General features: G+C 32.0%; 1 protein-coding gene across 4 annotated transcripts in view; it reads right to left on the reverse strand.

The window, feature by feature from the left end:
• Positions 1 to 19685, reverse strand: part of LOC134712379 (3'-5' exoribonuclease HELZ2-like) — a 39819-nt gene extending 20134 nt beyond the window's left edge. The window contains exons 1-13 of one of the 4 annotated variants that reach the window (XM_063573890.1): positions 19642 to 19685; positions 16093 to 16635; positions 14136 to 14175; positions 13627 to 13718; positions 12940 to 13149; positions 12337 to 12373; positions 10870 to 11012; positions 8431 to 8565; positions 7957 to 8017; positions 3476 to 7112; positions 2155 to 2240; positions 943 to 1083; positions 213 to 350 (exon numbers count right to left, since the gene is read on the reverse strand). In XM_063573890.1, coding sequence (XP_063429960.1) covers positions 213 to 350; positions 943 to 1083; positions 2155 to 2240; positions 3476 to 7112; positions 7957 to 8017; positions 8431 to 8565; positions 10870 to 11012; positions 12337 to 12373; positions 12940 to 13149; positions 13627 to 13718; positions 14136 to 14175; positions 16093 to 16575 — 5203 coding nt within the window. In that variant the 5' untranslated portion in view covers positions 16576 to 16635; positions 19642 to 19685. Of the gene's footprint in view, positions 1 to 212; positions 351 to 942; positions 1084 to 2154; positions 2241 to 3475; positions 7113 to 7956; positions 8018 to 8430; positions 8566 to 10869; positions 11013 to 12336; positions 12374 to 12939; positions 13150 to 13626; positions 13719 to 14135; positions 14176 to 16092; positions 16636 to 18634; positions 18726 to 18775; positions 19162 to 19641 lie in introns of those variants that run through there. The other 3 variants (XM_063573882.1, XM_063573873.1, XM_063573900.1) reach the window with 3 other exon arrangements.
• Positions 19686 to 20765: the final 1080 nt, after the last annotated feature.

Raw genomic sequence — 20765 nt, forward strand, 5'->3', positions numbered from 1 at the left:
AGACAAAATTCCCCCCAAAAATGATTGAAAATCTTTATTAAAAGGCAGAAGGCCAATAAACATGAAGTTAAATGATATTTCTGCAATGTTGACTTACTCAAAGAGCCTGTCTTGATCCTTTTTGCTATTCAAAAGTTAACAGACGATGATGATAAACCTTAAAAACACAAGGTTCTTAATAATCTTTACAATTTTTTTCCATAGTTACTTACTTGCAACTAAATCCACAGATTTATTGGATGGGCCACAGAAAATAATCTGTTTCTTCTCATTACCCATTTCCTGCCATTTCAGGTTGATCTGGTTGAACAGGTAAACTAACTTGATACCTGTATATGTCTTTCCAGTACCTAAAAGAGAAGAAAATTATTATCAGATGCATTCCAGCAAGTTTACAGATTATCATATTTTGAAATTTTACTACTTGATTCAAGTCAATCAAATTATCACACAAGATTTCAAACATATACCTTGAAAATACCATTGCAGTTTTTTATAATTAATTAATGCAAAAAAAGGACAGTACTTGCACAATAAATATACCAATTTTAATTAGTTATTTGTTAATTTCCTTTAAAAACAAAAACCCCAAATATTTTATGATGAATGTTAACAATTACAGCCGATTCCATTGAGTGTGTAGGTATAGGTTATATCTTTGGTTAGCTTACTTGCTGTTTGCTTGCTGCTGACAAGCTGAAGTGTGAAGTCATATAAGGTTAGGTATACTAACCTCCTTTAAGAGTAGACGAGTCCCACAGATAACCAATCTATCTGTCTGTAGAAGTAGGTTACTTGGAAAGGAGAGTAGTATACCTTGCCTAATAATGACATTACGATTCACCTAGCAAGAAAGCCAATCAAATATATTTACTTAACCATGTTTACCTACACACTCAATGGTCTCGGCTGTAAATGTTAAGTGATCTTTTTATTCCATACCTGGTGGTCCTTGTATCAGACTAAATGAAGATTCCAAGGCTTTCTGGATAGCATTGTATTGTTTAGGGTTATTCCTCACTATACCATCTATGTTCATTATATCTGGTTGCATCTTTCTTCCTATTTCAAAGTGTCCTTTATCTGAAAAGTGAAAATATTACCATTTAGTGGTTGTTGTTTGTTGATGTGGCTCATAACTGCTTTTAAATTTTTTTTTAGATTAGACCATTGGATTTTCGGTTTGAATGGTCTTAAACTAGTCATTTGTTGGGCCCTTTATAGCTTGCTGTTTGAAGGCCATACTTAGACCTATAATGGTTAACATTTACAAATTGTGACTTGGATGGAGGGTTGCCTAACTGGCACTCATACCACATCTTCTAATATTTATTCATAGTATAAAAAATGTAAATTTTTCATTTGATATTTCTACTGTATGAGACATATGTTTTTATATACAGTATGGTTAAATTGCTCATTTTTGAAGGCTGTATTTTGCTGCACCCAATCTTTTGGTCTATGGTGGGTAGTTGTTTTATTACCATTAATAACACATCTTCTTATTTTTTCCACAGTTGATTAAAAAGATTTATGAGTATTTAGTTTCATTAATTTACCCTTTTTTGTTGAATCATTGTAATTTAAGTAGGATACAAATATTATGTAGAATTTGTAGGTATTTTTTGTTAAACCTCAAAGCTAAAAGCTCAATGAATGTATTTTCTATAGGCTTGTTTCAAGACATAGGCAAGACCACCAAATCAAATATCCTTGAAATTACAAGTCCTCAATCCACCAAAAATTGTAACCCAAGAAAATGTAATGAATCCACAGTACCGCATTTAAATGCAAATTTTAGGCTGAATATAAGCTAATTCCACACTATCACATTTCTATGTTCAGTGAACCTTGAAATTAAGGGTTGAAACTGTAATTTGGTACATAAATTTTTAATTAAGAATATGCGTACCCTGCTATTTCAAGCTGATGTGACTATAACTCATGGTAAACTATACCTAAGCAAAAAACATTAATCTGATATCAGACAGTAGGATGGACAGACAAGCAGACAGACATACAAACTTTAAAATATAATACTTCCTTCTGCATAATTAGGACATAAAAAAATAGAATTTAATAAGATAACCCACAATTTAACACAGTATAAAAGGTCTTAATAAATTCTGACCTTGAACTATTGTCATTACTTACCAAGCTTAGGAATTTTGGTTCCCAATGCTATTGCCTTTGGAAGAGGATTAGCTTTATCCAAACACTGCAGGAGACCATCAATTCGACTAGAAAATAAGAAAAAATCACACTAAATCAGATTTCATAATTAGAGTAACTTTCATTTGTTGTAAACATTAAATTGTTGTTTTTTAGATATTCATTTACCGGTTCATAGAAAATCTTAAATAGTGATGAGGATTTAAAATAGATCTTTCTATCAGAGGGATTACTGTACTATTTTCAAATCAATACTATACTTCAGTATTCAGTATCCAATTATGCATTTTAAAACAATTGTACATTCCTTCCATTCTTTAAATTAATTGTTATATATTAACAATTCTCATTTTATGCTTAGGAAGTTAGGAATTCCTTATGATCTTAGTATAATATGTAAAAACATTTAAACAAGTATTAAAAGTTATTAAATAAAATTCAGATAGGCATATTCATTACTAATTTATCAGTAAATTCGTATATGAATCTCTTCCTTTTCTCATTTTAAGCAATACTCATAAATTGTTTTTGGGATAAAGCGCAACATGTAAAAAAACCTCCTGCTTTTTTACGAAATACTCAATAACGCAATAATAATATTTTGAATCATCACCAAAAAGTATACAGATCTTTAGATTACTATAACAAAGAAGTGTGTAAAATTTTAAGCGAAAATCCAGAATCATTTTTGAGTTACATGTGAAAAAAAACATACCCCTGTTTTAGTTACAAAGTACAGTAACTCAAAAAGTTTTAATATTATTTTCGACAAAAAGTACAGATCATTTGTCCATCATAAGAAACGACCATATAAAGTTTAATGGATAAGTTGTTCTCAAGTTACAGTGTGATACGTTTAAGCCGGACAGATAGATGGACAAAAGGACGGCAAGACGCGGGACATTTGTATACCCTAATACATCCCGTCAATTTTTTTAGACGGGTGTATAAAAAAGGACTGGCTGGGTAAATGTTTTTGCCTAGCTACAAGTCACTTCAATAGAGACTGTTGTTGCAAGGTTTCTAAATGTGTTAAGACAGCACAATACTTATTCTACATTAGGCATTTAATTCAAGTCCATATTCCAACCTAGGATGTCAGTCATATTTCTAAATCCCTGAGAGCTAAAAGAACCAAACTAATAAAAAAGGATTTTACTGCCATACAGATGGTCGAGGGCTGTCCATTTCTCTAAATACTAGCCAAACTTTTGTCTACAGGAAGTAATTAAGCAACCAATAATTAACCAATCAATCTTTCAATGTATCAAATTTTGAAAATATAACAGCTTGATAAACTTACCAATCAGCACTTGACTTGAAAAGAACTTCAATTCCACATCTAGGTTTAACATCATCTTTTCTGAAGGCAGATGGAACTGGCTGACTATTTTTGTGAAGCTTAAAGATGAAATCAATTTTCCCTTTTTCTCCCTTCACATTTACTCGTTCTATCTTTGCATGTCCATGCCATATCCTGTAATCTTTTGGTGCACAACCATATGTATGGCCAAACTCTTTACCAGGGACTTCCTCATCACTTAAGTATTCCACACTTTTAATGCAGAGATAATCTGGACTTGCTATTTCACGAATTCCTTCTTCTTCATCTCCTTCTTTGTGCTCTTTACCTGGATTAAGATATACTTCTAATGGAACTTTGTTAATCTCTATATTTCTCTGTTCCAAGAAAGCCTTGTGAAGTGAAAATTTCCCCTCTCTTTGTGATAAAAACTTGACTGGGACATCGTTTATGGTAGCAGTGCCAACATTAATAGCGTTGGTTGCTGCTTCCATTTCAACCAATGGTTTCCATGTTCTGATGTAGTCTGCTGGTCTGTGGTAAAAGTCCTTTGTGGAGGCTGTCGAATACTTCTCAAGATATTTGATTGGATCTTTCACATGTAGAAGACAATATCTGACATTTTTTGTCATGTCAAAGATCTCTATCTGAGGAATAAGGACACCTTTTACAGATTCAGCTGACATCTGTAGTGCCAACACCTGACCATGGTTAAAAGTCATGCTATATTCACAACTCTGTAAAGTTATAGTACCCTTCCTGACCTCTGAACTCACATCTCTTTCAGTCTTGACACATGCTGGATTGTAATCTTCCAAATTAACTTCAGGGTGACCAAGATCACCATTGAAAAAGATTTTTTCCAGCTTTTTTAGTTTTCCCTGGGGAGTTTTTTCTTCCATAACTGCCTGAAGCAGTTGTTTCCATTTGTTCTGCTGTTGGAAGAAAGCCCTGTTGTGTGGATTAACTCTGTAAATTCTATCTTCTCCTTTTCGTTTTATTGGTGCAAATCCATTGTATGAGTATAACCTTTTCTTCCATTGTAACTCAAGTATGTCCCTTCCATTGTTGATATCTTTTTTGAAGACAGGTTTTTTGGTAGACCCAAGGGAGTTTAACTGCAAAGTACAAGACTCTTTTGGTAAATTTCTATGACCTGGTATTACCACAGTGACCTCTTTTTCAGACACCGTTTTCACAAAACCATGGAAAACAGTTGATTCTTTTCTTAACTTGTAACCCCAATTTAAAGCTCTGCACTTTTTTTGGTAAGTTTTAGCACGACGTGTAACTTCATTTATATGATGGCACATCTCTGATATTTCCTCAGGGGAATAACAAGGCTTTTTCTCATCCAAGGCACAATGAAGCAGTCGATGAGAGATTATATCAACATATCTCCTTATTGGTGAGGTAAAATGAATGTATGGAAAAATTCCAAGACTAAAATGAGAGCCATCTTTCTTGGTTACTCCCCTTGATTGTATATCTCCAGAACATTTGTATTCAGCTGTTTCTTGAAAGTCATACCATTCCTCGAGACCTAAGCAGGCAAAGGGATGAATTTCGTCACACCCAAGTATCTGCATAACAGTTGGAATATCTTTTTTACGAAATGCATTATTGAGTTTGTTCCAAACATGCTGTTGAAACATCAATACTTTATTGTATCTTCCAGTTCTAGCATTATCAACTGACAATTTCCTTTCGCTTTCAATGACTGGAAGTGGACGCACTTCTTGCAGTTTCAGAATTAAATCAGCAAATAGTTCATTTGACTTTAACCAATGCTGGACACATTCTGGTTCCGGAGGTTGCTGTATTCTCAAAGGGACACAGTTTTTAAATTTGCGGAAAAGGTATGTACCTATTGTATGATTTGCTTGTATCATAAATTCTTCTACCAGAAAGTGGGCTTCCTTTGTCTCCATAAAATCATCGTCATCTGTTTCTATAGGCACATGATACATGGCACCACCCAATCTTCTTATTCTTCTACTTTTAGCAATGTTAAACAAACATTTTATTTGTTTACAAATACTGTCCGGGACATTTCTTCCAATGTTCAGAAGTACATCTTGAGCTTCGCGATAAGTCAATTTTTGTCTGCTTCTGATCATAGTTTTCTTGATCTCATGCTTTTCCAGTGGTTTTCCTTCTCTGTCACATGTGAAAAATATAGAGATGACTGGACGAGGCTGTCCAGGGATCAGGCTGCAGAGATTGGTACTCAAAGGCTCTGGTAACATATGGTAAGGGTTACGACCTTGACCTGGATAGAAAGTAGTGGCTCTATCATAAGCTTCACAGTCTATGTAGTCCCCTTTTTTAACAACGGCTGTCACATCAGCTATATGAACCCCAATTCTGTAATTTCCTTCAGAGGTTTCTTCTATGCTTAAAGCATCATCCAAGTCTCTAGAATCAGTTGGATCTATGGTGAAAACCTCAAGGTCAGTCAAATCTTCTCTTTTGTCTTTTTTCACCAATTTATTATGGTTTTCTGTTAATGTTCTGACAGAATCTACAGTATCAAACTTGTAACCAGTTGGCACTTGGTGATGCAATCTCAATATCTCCATCCCAGAGTTTAAACCATCTTTGGCATTGATGACCTTGATAACAGCTCCTAGTGGGTACAAATTCTCCCAACATATCATTGCAACTAAGAAGATATAATTTTTAACTTCTCCTGGTTTTATATCAAAGAGTTCTTTATGAACCAGATATCCTTTTTCTTCAACATATCTGTAAACCTCAACTTGGTAATTGTTCTCACATTTTCTGTTCAGGATGTGGAGTTTTGGGACTGTTTTGGAGATTGGTAGCATGAGGTGAAATTCCGATTCATCCAATACACACACAAAGACAGGATGGTCAATATCAGGATAGTGATGACGCTGTTTAACTCCTCGGATCTGACCAAAAACTTTCAAGCTCATTTTGGATAAATCTAGGGTTTTCTGTAACCGTGGGATATAGTTTTTGTTTTTGTATGCATCTCTTTCATCCTGAAGGACTTCAACGTACACTTCGTCTTCATTAAAAACTTTTCCAATTTTTGACCTGCCAGAAATTTCTATTTCTTGTATGTCATCAGAATGGTCTAAGTTGGTACATACGGCTCCATGTGCTGATTCTATCCTTACTTTACACTTCTTAAACTTCAGAGGATTACGCCTGCAGAGTTCTGCATTCTTTTCTTCACTGTAAAATTCTGGGTAAGTAAAGTGACTTTTATTATGGGACGGCTTTCTGTGTTCTTCAAGAAATTTGTCACATAGACTGATTCCTTGTAATAAAAGACCTTGTTCATCTATTTCATCAGAGCCATTATCAAACTTTCGTGAACTTTTCTCAAATTGGTCCACATTAGAGAAGTCCTCCTGATCAGATTCTTCCTCACTAGACGGATCAAGTTCACCAAACCAATCTGACCTTAACATTGTGTCAAATTCCTCATCTGATTCAATGTCTGACTTTGCATGTGCCTCTGGTAATGGTAGTTGTTCTGAATCTTCTGATGCTTGGCTCCCTGTTGAAGAAGCTGTTAGGTGACGCTTCCTACCTCTCCGTTTCTTTGGAAGCTCTGGCCAAGTAATATTCATATAGTCTTGACTCTCAGAATTTCTTTTTGCTGAAATAAAAATTGAATAATGAATAAGTATAGTAAACTCAAATTTTTACGCCCAACTTGAACTAAAATTTACAACTTCTTTTAATATCAACCACAGATGACACATTAATATATCGCAATCTGATATTTGATACTTATATCTGTATTTTGATTTTCCTTATATAGCAATAATTTATCTTGCCTATTTAACCTTTCTAAAAAAAAGGCATTAATATATGAATTTACAGTATGTAAATCTCAACAAGACTAGTGCATTAATTTGTATTTCCATTACTTTAATTTCTGTATAAAGTTCTTATAATATAATCCTTTTAAATTATACACTGAAAGTTATGAGATAACAAATCACCATTATCTCTTAAGGCCGTATGCTACAGATTTATTTTAACATTTTTTAAATGTTAAAGAGGGCCATCTGTTAACATGGGTAATGTATCTATCAAAACCTCAGTTTTAATTTGCAACTAAATAACTAAATACACCAGAAGTAAGTTTGTTTTAAAATTTTGTATCCTTTTTATTTACATTTCTAAAATTAAGAAAATATATTATGTCACATAGACTATGATGAGGGGGGATAGGACCTTTATCAAGACTCCGGGATCAGGTGTTTTTTTTCCTCAGGATTTTGGGATTGACCCTTTCGGGATCCAGGAATTCTTTTTTCGAATTTCTGGAATCTGGACCTCAGGATTTCGTCTTTTTAAGCCCGGAATTTCGGGATTTCATGATTTTAAGCCTCAAATTTAGGAGTCAGGACCCCTCCTATCCCCCCTCTATGATTATTGAAACATTTTTTCTTTATTTTTGTAATGTTGTTGATACTAGATTCATATATACTTACGCCGGTGACGTGCTGTTCTCTTATGATGATTTGCTCTTGCTTCTTCTGCCTTTAGTCTTTGCTGTAAAATACGTAATAGTCTCCCATATGTAGATTTGAATTGCAATCACATGAATAATAAAATCTATAAAATCAAATATACTTTCTACAACCTCACTGTTAATTTTACTGGGTTATCCATTTTTATTTCTGTTGAAGGAATTTGAATAATTAGAAATTACATCTAAAATTTTACCTGCATACATATTTTTTAACCCATTGGATAGCTGTTGAATATGGATATCAATAAAAAGTTTAGACAAAGCTGTCAACAGTCATACAATAACTTTAATTTTCATAACAGGTATTTGTTTAACATGGGTTCCTGAAGTTAATTCTGGTACCGCCGTTTGTTTACTTGGTTGTTTGTTATTTCTATCCCTACAATAAATTGCAAGTTTCAGCAACATCCAATAACTTTATAAATTAATTTACCTGTTCAAGGGTGCTATAATTAGACCCTCTAACGTATTCATCATCACTATCTACAGTATCACTGGCCGGTTCTCTACTCTCACCCTCCATTAAATCAATCTGTGACAGCAAGCATCTACTAGCATCTGTATCTTCCTATAATTTGTATAAATTTTACTGTACATGTGTACATAGTATTTTGTCATACTCAAAGATAATGTGATTTTAGAATTGAGTATTATTAAGGGGGGGGGGGGGGGTAGGATGGGTCCTGATCCCAAAATCCTGGGTTTAAAAACACAAAATCCCGGGCTTAAAAATACGAAATCGCAAGGTCCCGAAAATCAAAAAAAAGAATTCGCGGATCCCAAAAGGGTCAATCCCTAAATCCTGAGCTTAAAAACACCTGATTCTGGAGTCCCGATAAAGGTCCTACCCTCCTCATTATTGCATTTCCATTTCAATTATTCAAGTATCATACAAACAAAAAAAAACAAATAATTCAATCTGACTTCTGCTCTATTTTAGTTTAATTTTTGAATATGTTGAAGCACAATAAAATAAGAGGCTGTTTAAAGTTATAGTTGTGCATATCTAATTATCATACCTGCCAACCCTCCCATTTTGAGGGGGAGACTCCTGCTCAAAAGACGAAAATCGGGAAATGTTCAAAGTTTGAATTGAAATTTATTGAACATAATATTGAGTTGCATACTTCTAATGCAACATTTTTAGTTTAATGGTTAAATACTTGAAACAGAAATTGTTATGAAAGAAGATTTGAAAAAAAAGAACCAACATCACCATATTTAAAGAAATTAAGTATATATAGCAACACATATGTGTGTTTTGTAGATGAATAGATAAAAGACGTCATACATTTCACTTGAAAATGTCGTTCACACAAAATCTCCCCCTCAGCTGTCATAGCTGAGGGGGAGATTTCCCTCTTTGAAGATTTCAGTGGTTAGTAGGTATGCATTATTGTATATATGTTCCGGACCATATGAGTATTTGGACCATACGCGTATGGTCATGACCATATGCGTATACTCATATGGTCGGACCATATGAGTATAATACTCGTTTGGTTATTAACGGGCCGGACCATATGTGTATTTGGACCATGTAGGTATATTTTTTTTTAAATTACATTATAAAAGTTTCAATTATAAAAAAACTTTAACTAAAAAACAATGATGGTTACATGACAATCTATTATTTTATAATTCAAATACTACGTACAATTTAAATATTGATGCCATAGTTAATTTTCATCGTTAATTACATTCTTGCATGAAGGCTTGGAGTGACATTTACTTCCACACGGTACCTTAGTTTTTTTTGCATTTGCAAGTCTTGGTTGTGCACGAACCTTTTCATTTACACCTTTAGTTTGCGAGGGAAAATCTAGCCTTTATGTAGATGTGTACAGTGATACCGAGGTCTTTGGTCATTCCGATATGTCTATGGTGTTTTTAAGAAGCTCTAGGTCTCAAATATTGTAACATGACTGCAATACACCATATTCACAAGACAACTTAAATAAACTATGTTACTTTCCAATGACTTCTTCACTTGTGTAACAGTTCAATAAGAAATTTTTGGATATTTTTTTTTTTAATCGACATATTGCTATTCACGCGTAATAGCAAATCGGTAATAACCATCGGTAAATAATGACCATCGGAATAAAATGTGTTTATTATAGTTTTGACAAGTAAATAAAATTAACTAAGTTAAAATTCTAATTTTTATTTAGCTTATCTTTTTATGATAATATAATAATCTTGAAAATCACCTATATGATACCGTCTTTTTTAAGAATCGGTCATACCATACGAAGAGTTTAGAAGTATTAAAAGTAAACTGTAACAGAGTGTTAATTACCCCGACCATACGCGTATGGTCGGACCATATGAGTATATACCCATATGGTCATGACCATAAGCCTATGGTCCAAATACTCATATGGTCCGGAACATATATAAAATAACAATGTAAGTGTTTCTGCAATTATTATAGTAATTATTTTTTTTTCTTTCCAGCACTCTAGCATATCTACTTTTTAAACTCTTTCAACAGACTATTTCTATTTGTTCTAAAAAATGTCTAAATGTAATATTTCTTTTTTTCAAATAATGCAGCATAATAAACAAATAAAAATAGTCTGTTTAAAGAGTTTGAAAAGTAGATATGCTAGAGTGCTGGAAAGGAAAATAAATGCTCTTTTATTTATTTATCTACATAACACATTATTGGAATTGTCTGATAGTATCTTAATTCAAATTGTATTTAAAACCTGACATTTCCTTTACAAGGTCCAAAATATTTTAAATAACAATATATATGCTTTACACATGGAAATATAAACAGATAACACTTCTTTAAATAAAAAAACTGTAATTAAAATAGAAATTTAACAATGTAATTTAAATAATTTATATTTGTCTTAAATACCTTAGTAAAGACCATTTCTAAGCCTTCTTGAACTTTTTTCCTTGCTACATCAAACTTCCCTAGATTTGCAAGAGCTTTACCCCAGGTCTGGAAAAAATCACCCATCATTGTACTTCCTCTTGTAACAGGAAATTTTTGGTTAACTGTGATAAAAAAAAGTCAATTTTAATCTTTATTTTCGGTATGAAAGCTTACAAGAAGCAATAGGGTTCACTTCAATCTGATCTGATTACACAGATCATGTGAAGACACTTCATTCTACTTTCAGTTTCAATAAACTTTCAGAATCCTCTGGTTTTGTCCTAATGATACACACCTTCAAACATTTGTCAGTGGGAGTTTATTGGTAAATGTAATAATGACCAGAACACAAAGTAGATTTGCATGTTGTCACATTCTTGTAAGCCCTCACACAAGATCTGTATTTGAATCACATTGGGTTCAATTAAAACTAACAGATAATCAGAATTTTCGGAAAATGTAATAATCCATAAGAAAAGGAAGGGCATACTACATGTACTATTATATGTACATAATATATAACTAGAGGCTCCAAAGAGCCTGTGTCGCTCACCTTGGTATATGTGAATATTAAACAAAGGACACAGATTGATTTATGACAAAATTGTGTTTTGGTGATGGGGATATGTTTGTAGATCTTACTTTTCTAAACATTCTTGCTGCTTACAATTATCTCTATCTATAATGAACTTGGCCCAATAGATTCAGTGGAAAATGTTAGTGAAAATTTACAAATTTTATGAAAATTGTTAAAAATTGACTAAAAAGGGCCATTACTTCCTAGGGGTTCAATTGACCCTTTTGGTCATGTTGACTTATTTTTAGGTTTTACTTTCCTGTACATTATTGCTGTTTACAGTTTATTTCTATCTATAGTAATATTCAAGATAATAACCAAAAAAAAGCACAGTTTTCTTAAAATTACCAATTCAGGGGCAGTAACCTAACAACGGGTTGTCTGATTCATCTGAAAATTTCAGGGCAGATAGATCTTGACCTGATAAACACTTTGTCACATGTCAGATTTGCTTTAAATGCTTTGTTTTTGAGTTAAAAGCCAAAAACTGCATTTTACCCCTATGTTCTATTTTTAGCCTTGGCGGCCACCTTGGTTAGTATGCCGGGTCACCCGACACCATTTTAAACTAAATACCCCAATGATGATTGTGGTCAAGTTTGGTTTAATTTGTCGAAGTAGTTTCAGAGGAGAAGATTTTTGTAAAAAAGTTTACGGACGACAGACGTCAGACGATGACGGATGACGGACGCGGTTGATGAGCAAAGCTTAACTTGCACTTCAGACACAAATCCCATTTGAATACTCTTAGAAAAATACAATATAACAATGAAACAGTGATTTTATAATTCTTATTCTTCTTTTGAAATTTAGTTCATTGCTTTTCCATCAGTCATAATAGAGTTAAAATTTATTACAAATCTTCTTACCGTCTCTACAAATTTTACAGACTTGTTCATTATTGCCCTGAAATTAAAATTAAAACTTGTTTAACAGAAGTATTTCTTTCTTATTTCATACATTTTTAATATATAAAAAGCTTAACTCCAAGTACAACTTGATTAAGTGATTGATTGTTTTTGTTTAATATCCAGTTGCACACATTTTTTTATGAATAATTCATTACAGTGAAGAAGAATTTAAAAAAAAAACCAAAATGGTAAGTTCTTCAAAGTGACCATAGGTCAATTGGGATTGAATGCTACAAAATGTGCCGCCCCTTGGAAAAAATGTTTGTTGGTGTGAAAGTAACAGGTCATTAAAGGATAAGATACATATAAATATATAAGGAGACTGGGTATAATTGCCAATGAGAAAACCATCATCCAGAAACCAAATGAAATAGAAGTTAACAAACATAGGTCACCAAACAGCCTTTAACAATGAGCAAACCTCATGTCCCATAGTAAGCTATCAAAGGTACTAAAATGATGAATGTAACAATTCAAAACAGGAAACTAAAACAAATATGAGATACAGCAACTAAGATCAACTCAAAATATATATTTCTATTTATATCTTTAGAAAATTACCTTAAGAAGGAAACATTTAGTTATCTGTATCAGAATACATCTCACATCTTCAATAACAGCCTTGGCTAATTGGAAGTCTCCTTGTACACTCCTCAGAGATATGTTCAGATCTAGGTAAATGTAAAATGCCTTATCACAGTTTCCTGTTGGGTTGCTGGCAAACTGTTTATCTGTCTCTGCTCTCAGAGTCCTTATTAAGGCTATCAGTTTCTACAAAGATGATACATGTATATCAACTAAAGAAATTATCTTAAATTACAAAAAAAGATACAGTTGCAAGGTAAAAATGAAATTTTGGTCTCAGCATTTTTTTAACTTATGAGAATAATAAAATCTGGAAATTGTAGTGGTTCTGAAAATACTATACTTATCATACATGTGTCATACTGCTGAAATGATCAAATATGACTTTGGTGCCAATTTAAAAAAAAATGAAACAGGGGGAGGTAATTTTAGGTAAGTTTTATATTTGAATCCATGTTAATTATGCAAATAAGTTAAGCCCTTTTAGTTTAAAACTTAAATGCAGTTTTCCATAAAAAATAAAGTGTATAATGGAAATGAAGGGATATATTGTTTTTGACACAAGGTCTCTTCTTACACATGACAAACCATTAGCAAAGAAATGGCACCTTTATTGCTGTTTTTCATGTATATACAGTATTAAATGTTTTATTAGACTCTTACTATGTGATTAAGTCCTTCAATCAATGGAATCCAGTATGTAAGTGCTTCATTGGCATGTAAAGGATAAACGTCTAGCTTTCTGATCCAAAATCCTGAAAAAAACAACCAATGTTAAATGTTGCATCATTTCTTAACATAACAATGTATGCGAATAATTTATTTCCAACTAAATTCATGAAGAAAATTCTCTTGATGGAGAGTTGCCTCATTGCACTCATACCACATCTCCTTATACCTATATGCTATAGCCTTTTTTTGATGATGAAGTGTAAAGCAATCAAAAATCATAAATCAATCAATTAATTAAATGTCAAATTAGAATCCATGATCTTCCTTTCTTCTTTTTTTATGTATTCTAATTTTTTTTTTGTTATTTTGTTAATCTTTTTTGTTATTTCATTTTTTATTTGAAAAAAAGAAGACTTTTAGTCATGATAGTCAACATGTATCATGTGTATAATGTTTTCCCATCAGTAATTTTGTGTCAATTAAAATAAATAATACTGTACCTTTATAATAGCATTCTAATGCATACTCATGATCTTCACACTGAAAAGATATATATAAATTATAAATTAGTTGCAATTGATTTTAATATGAACTATGAACAATATAATACATGTGTCTTCGATCATGTAGATATAACATTAAGAAATGTTACATTTAGAAATGCTTTTTACTTCCTGATTTGAACATCTTAAAAGAAGCAATCCCATCAGAAAATAAAGACTACAAAAATAACATTTCGTTAAATGAACCATGAAACTTATATGAAAAGAATAGTTTACATTAACTTATATGCAAATTTAAAAATCCAAAAACCTTTCGTAGTAATAATCATGATAGTTGCTTTGATAGGGGAAAGTTGGATAAACCATGAGAATAGGTACAGATTACTCTGAACTGAAGGTAACAGTTTGCATTTAACTTCATACATAAATGAATCTTTTAACAGTATATTTACAAATATCTGACATAAAGTTAAACTTTTTCATAAATTAAGTAAATTAAGTAGTTTTGATTAATAAAAGTATTTAAATGCCATTAAATAGCATAAATATTCAATTTAAGATGGCAACAAGTCAATAAAAGTCAATTGCTATACCAAAATTACAGACTTTTTAATAAAGATGGGATATAATGTCTTGTGTTTTGGTTCATAACACAATATCCCTACATGCATGACATGTACTTGACAAGCCAAAAACTAATGGAACAGTGCTTTTATTCCTGTTCTTTATCTCAAAGTCATATTCTTTCAGCAGAATACTAAGCGGTGCATGCATTTGACCACACATACATTGGTTTAAATCAACAAATTATACTGGTAAAAACTAATCAAAGATACCACTATCAAGGTATTTAATTTACCTGTTTGTTTAAATACTGAAATGTATCAATTATATTACCAGTCCAAAAATTTAAACAATATTGTACATACTGATTTATTACATCATAATTCTAAAGCCATGCATGCAGTCACGTAAAAGAATTAAACAATCAAGAGTGTTTAGTAGTGGAGTTATTATGCCAGTATTTTTGAAACCATTTTTAAAAGAAATAATTATTCATAAAATAACTCAACATGAAATCAATAACAAACAACAAAAGATATTTTAATGTATATTTAAACTTAACAATCATTCTATGCAAAGATTAAATTGCAATGTACTATATGAAACTATGAATTTTAAGAAACTCTTTATCACTTCAAAGAATCTATTGATCAATGGTGTAAATGACATATGTGCTTTTTAAAATGAACAGAAATAATTCATTATGCAATTTAAATGATTTTTTTAAGTTGAAGTTTTCAATGTATGAAAGACAGTATTTTCTTGATCAATATGTTTTTTAAAATTATTAAACTTGAAAGCTTAGCATTTTCAAAAGGTTCATTTACATGTACAAATGCATGACGTATTTGATCAAACAGAAAACATGTCTAATTTTGTCTAATGGTTGTTTGATTGTTTCAATGGATTTTTAATTACAAGTGCATTATTTGAAGACATAAAATGGTTGAACAAATGTACTATAACAACAGAAAAATAAGAAACAGAGAAGAGAAAAACACAACACCATATCTGAGGGGGGATAGGAGGGGTCCTGATCCCGAAATCCTGGGCTTTAAAACACAAAATCTTGAGGTCCCGAATTTAAAAAAAGTAAATCCTGATGTCCCTAAATTCGAAAACAAGAATTCCCTGATCCCGAAAGGGTCAATCCAAAAATCCTGAGCTTAAAAACACCCAATCCCGGAGTCCTGATAAAGGTTCTATCCCCCCTCATATCTTCAATGTTATTTCCCTATACTTTTTTTTTTATAGAGGATGACACCTCAAACTAGCAGGTGTTTTGTTGAACTTGAATTGTTTAATATAAAAATGATTTCCTGCAAAGAAAAATAAAATACACCAACACCCATGCATCACATGCATACACAATAAATATGTAAATCTTAACCTGCTGAAAGATACAACAACAAGTGTAGTATGCGTTAGCCTTCTCTGAATCAAGAGCTGGATCATGTAGGTCTTGTAAAATGTCATAAACTTTTATACAGTGCTTCCTAGCTTCACCTAGATCGTTCATCTCCAGGTATTCCAAAGTTTGATCAAGACAAAGCAGGGCTGCATTTAAACATGCCTTTGATTGAGTCATCTCCATGTCCATCGTATCATCTGGAACTCTCTGATCATATACTGTAGAAAATGTGTACGGACCGATGTTTCTACTAACACTTTCAGGGACTCTTTGGTAAAGTAGTGATTGTTTTTTTGCAATAGGTAAGCTGTCCATTTCAGCAATGTTGTCCTCAGCGGACATGACACTATGGTTGCCTGACATCATTGAATCATCACTATAATATGGATCTATGTCGGACATAGAATCGGTTTTGCCATTCCCATCTATCATGGTGACTGCATTGTAATCTGTGTCCTCCATATCTGATAATGGTTGTTGTGTCCAATAATTAGCTATCTTCTGACCAACGTTTTTTAATAACTGAAAAATAAATAGGTTAAAAAGTCTAATATATAAAAAAAATCAGGGATTATAGACCAATATGTATTTCAACTTTTAGAACAATCTACAAACATGAGGGTAGTAATCCCCTTTCCTGTCAGGTGACAAACAGTAATTTTCTTCAACTGTAACTGTTTAGTGTTAGAGTCAAATTGTTTAAATTTTGATGTATTTCTTCAACATATCCAATTGTCGATCTTGGAACATGTCATAGGTCTCAAAAAATTATCTTTACCATTATTTATGGAAAAGTGTTAAGGTGATTTGTCTAAATCAGTCGATTTTTTTATTGTAAAAAAGTTCAGATTTTATGTTCATGCACCTAAAATTACGTTTACTATCATCCTGTTTTGCAATTTTTTTTTAATGTTATACCTCATAGAGGTACCCCCATTACCAGCCTCATATATACATGTATATAAGTGTTCAATAAAAGCATTGCCATGCTTTAGGGCAGAGACATTCTAATCATTTGCACCATAAGCATGTCTACAATATTTGTACTTAACTCTTCTTATAAATCATCAGTCTTCCCATATACAAATGTACTAGTAGTTTTTACAAAACCATATTTGTTTTATAGAATATTATGAATATGGGATTATCCTTAATCCAATGGTGACTGAAGAATAGAGATAATTTTTGTTCCCTTTGGTCGCCTTAAATGTATTACCACTGGCAGTAAAACCCTTGCTCCAGTGAAGCATCGGTTTTGCTGTGTCGGATGTACATGTACCCAGTCACATCCTCTAAGAATGTGGACATTGAATCTGATGTTTTGTGTAAAGAAAGTGATATGTTCTTATACCTAGCTGTTCAGAATCCTTGCAACAACTTTTTATGGGATATGAAGGTGGCTTTTCGACAAAACTCCTTTTCTTTAAGGTACAAAACAGAAAATTATGAAATTATGTTTGAAATAAATGGAGATTTCTGGCATTAATTGGCAAGATTCCTTTAACATTAAAGTAATGACTTATCATTAGATCATGTTTTTTTCTTTAAAGCAATAGAATATTACCAGGTGTGGATCCTGGGCTCCAAAAACAAGCATGACAAGCCGAGGATTAAAGCGATTTTTGAAAAAAAGTCTAGGAAAATATCTTATTTAGAGCTCCAAAAGGTGGACCTAAACCCCAATCTGCCTCTGTTAGCATGGTATAACTGGCTTTACAGAACTTTATTATCATAATGAACAAAGAGGATTTTAAGTTTTAACCTACCACATGTACCATGTGTTGTATTTGTTAATTTTCCATGAAGTTTGCAGAATTTATGAATAAGAACATATACTGGTTAGCTCTTTTTTGGAACTTTGGGTCCTCAATGCTCTTCAACTTTGTACTTGTTTGGCTTTGTAACTATTTTGATCTGAGCGTCACTGATGTGTCTTCTATAGACGAAACACACGTCTGGCATATTAAATTATAATCCTGGTACATATAAGAGCATAAAAGGGTTAGCTCCAAGTAAGAACTTGATAATGTGTGTGTTCAGGTTTAATAAAGGCAGCATGCAGTGTAATATAATTATATATATACATGTATAATGTATGAGGTCTACAGTAATTGTGAACCTGAGCATTTGAATAATCTAGAATGGCTCAGCTTTACATATTGATCATTCACAAAGAAGGGTTTGTATTCATTACATCCTGATAGGTATGTAATACTTGTCGCTGGGCATATTTCAACACATTTCCATCAAAACAGTCTTTGTTGTACATATTTAAAAAAAATCAATTTCAATATCATAAAGGTTTTATGCATAAAGTATTTATATAAATAATTGTCAAAGATTTTATTTGCTACATGTACATGCATAAAAATTAAAATGCGTTCCAAAGCACAAGTGCCTCTCACAAAGCCAAATTTATATTTTTAAAGTTTATAAAACAATCGTCGTAGATCATCACCAGAACTGTCACAGTGGACTAAATTTTAGATAAAATTGAACAATGAAAATGTCTAATACTAACATGAAACATGTTAACAGATATACGTCCGAAGCTTTATATTCTGACCAGAAAAATCCCACCAAAATGACATCATTGCCATTGGCATTGTTTTTGTTTCTATTAATAGAAATGAAACGTCACACCAAAATGAATAATATTTACCTTTCAAACACACGCTGCAAGATATCACCAACTGCGTATTACATAATCCAAACGATGTTCCGTTCTCTTTGAATATTTTTAAAATATTTTTTACCAATCAATTTTCTCTTTTCATTCTCAATTTCGTTTTGATTATTTTAAATTTCTATGCCTTTCGGAGTATGATATTCCGAAAGTTAATTTCCAGGAAATCCAACTTCTACTTTCACTTTGCGCTTTCCAAAACACCACCAAATAAATCTGTATTTAATGACCGTGGTGAATTTAGTTCATTTTACATAAATTATTCTTATCTGCCGACACAATATCTATATATAAGACGCATATGTTTAGATAAAATGATTTATTTCATATAATTGTTCATTATCTGAAACTACGTCTACGATACAGTTCTATTCCAAATCCTAAATATTCTATATATAGTTGTCTCGGTCATTACAGTTACACTGGGACGATACATAGTCCTCGTACCTACAAATAGCTCGCTCTAGTTGCTAATAAAGAAAGGGGGAAGTTGATAACGGGTGTTGTGAATATTTTTATACTCAAAGCAAACCCAACCTATTCCGCTAAAATAGGTCTCTACATCTAGTTGCCAAATATAAGTCATCAAATCACGTATACTAATATGATAATATACTATACTGTTTACATGTAGATATCACAAACCTGTACACTTCCTTGTTAAATATTGGCTCTGTATTTTTAGAAGTTCAATTCTGTATCATAATGCGAAATTATTTTGTTTTTGTATGATTATCATACGTAGGAACCAATATGTTCTTTTCATATATAATCTACAAACCTAAATCATAATAATAACGAAAAGATAAATAAATAAAAACTTGAGGTCAGAAGTGACATACCTGTATACTTGTCGACGTATGTTTACTACTGAATGTTATTTCGTACAGAGTATTTATATATTCATGATATTATGCTGATAAAATGGAAATTTTGTAGCTATTTATAGTTCTTTGTTGTTAGATTTTCCAGAAATTTTTTAACCAATCAATATATTTTTTAAAAACGTTATTTTGAACGTGACTTTTTTACATTTAAAAGGAGGGGTTCATAATTTCTTATTACACACTCATATTATACCGAATCATATTTAATGTGAGGGCTAAATAACCATCGCTGAAGTTTTATTGTTTAATAATGAACATGATGAATATGATATACAGATCCTCGATCATCTTCGATCCTTTGGCCTGATTATTTTTTCCTGTGTTACAGATACTTTCATTTATTTTTAGAAATTATTCTAGCTAAGTTTTCTTCTGTTATAACAAATTTTTTTTTTTATAATATTAGAACCGTATTAATTAAGGATGGGAGAAACAAATCAGACTAAGAGTAATATTCTTCTAAGAAAAAAATCCTATGGTTTAAAGAATGTCATAGCTACCTTGGGGTGACTGACTATCAGCGTGAACCAACAATTTCAATGTTTGTAAATTGTACTGATTTTTACGAAGAGCCTCAATATTTTGGACCCATCCATTTATCTTATTTCATTCTGGCAACCACTGAATACTAGTAAATAAACATAATCTTCCTATATCTATATAACCGTATAAACAATAGCGTACAGTGTTGGTAGACATTGTATAAAAATATTTGGCTCTTTCGTGTAGTTTTATGACATACTTTCATTTTATAGCTTGACTATTAGAATCATTTGATTCGACACAGCATAAAACATAATGCTGAGCTTTTTACCGAATTTAAATACATGTATACAAACAAATAAAACATGTACAAGTAGAACATACAACAAAATAAAGCCGGTAGCAACAAACAATTTTTCAGATTTTTAGCAATCTTATATCAAAATTTGACCATCATGTGGCAAGCGCCTATGTGGGACACCTGACAGAGAGTCAGCAGCAGTAGTAAAAGAAATTTAAAATAAACCTTAGACAAGAAAGCAATTAATTTAGGCTTAAAATTGAGTAAATATAAATAAACATCGAAGTTCAACGCA

This window comes from Mytilus trossulus, chromosome 1 (assembly GCF_036588685.1).
Source record: "Mytilus trossulus isolate FHL-02 chromosome 1, PNRI_Mtr1.1.1.hap1, whole genome shotgun sequence".
NCBI classification, from domain to species: Eukaryota; Metazoa; Mollusca; class Bivalvia; order Mytilida; family Mytilidae; genus Mytilus; species Mytilus trossulus.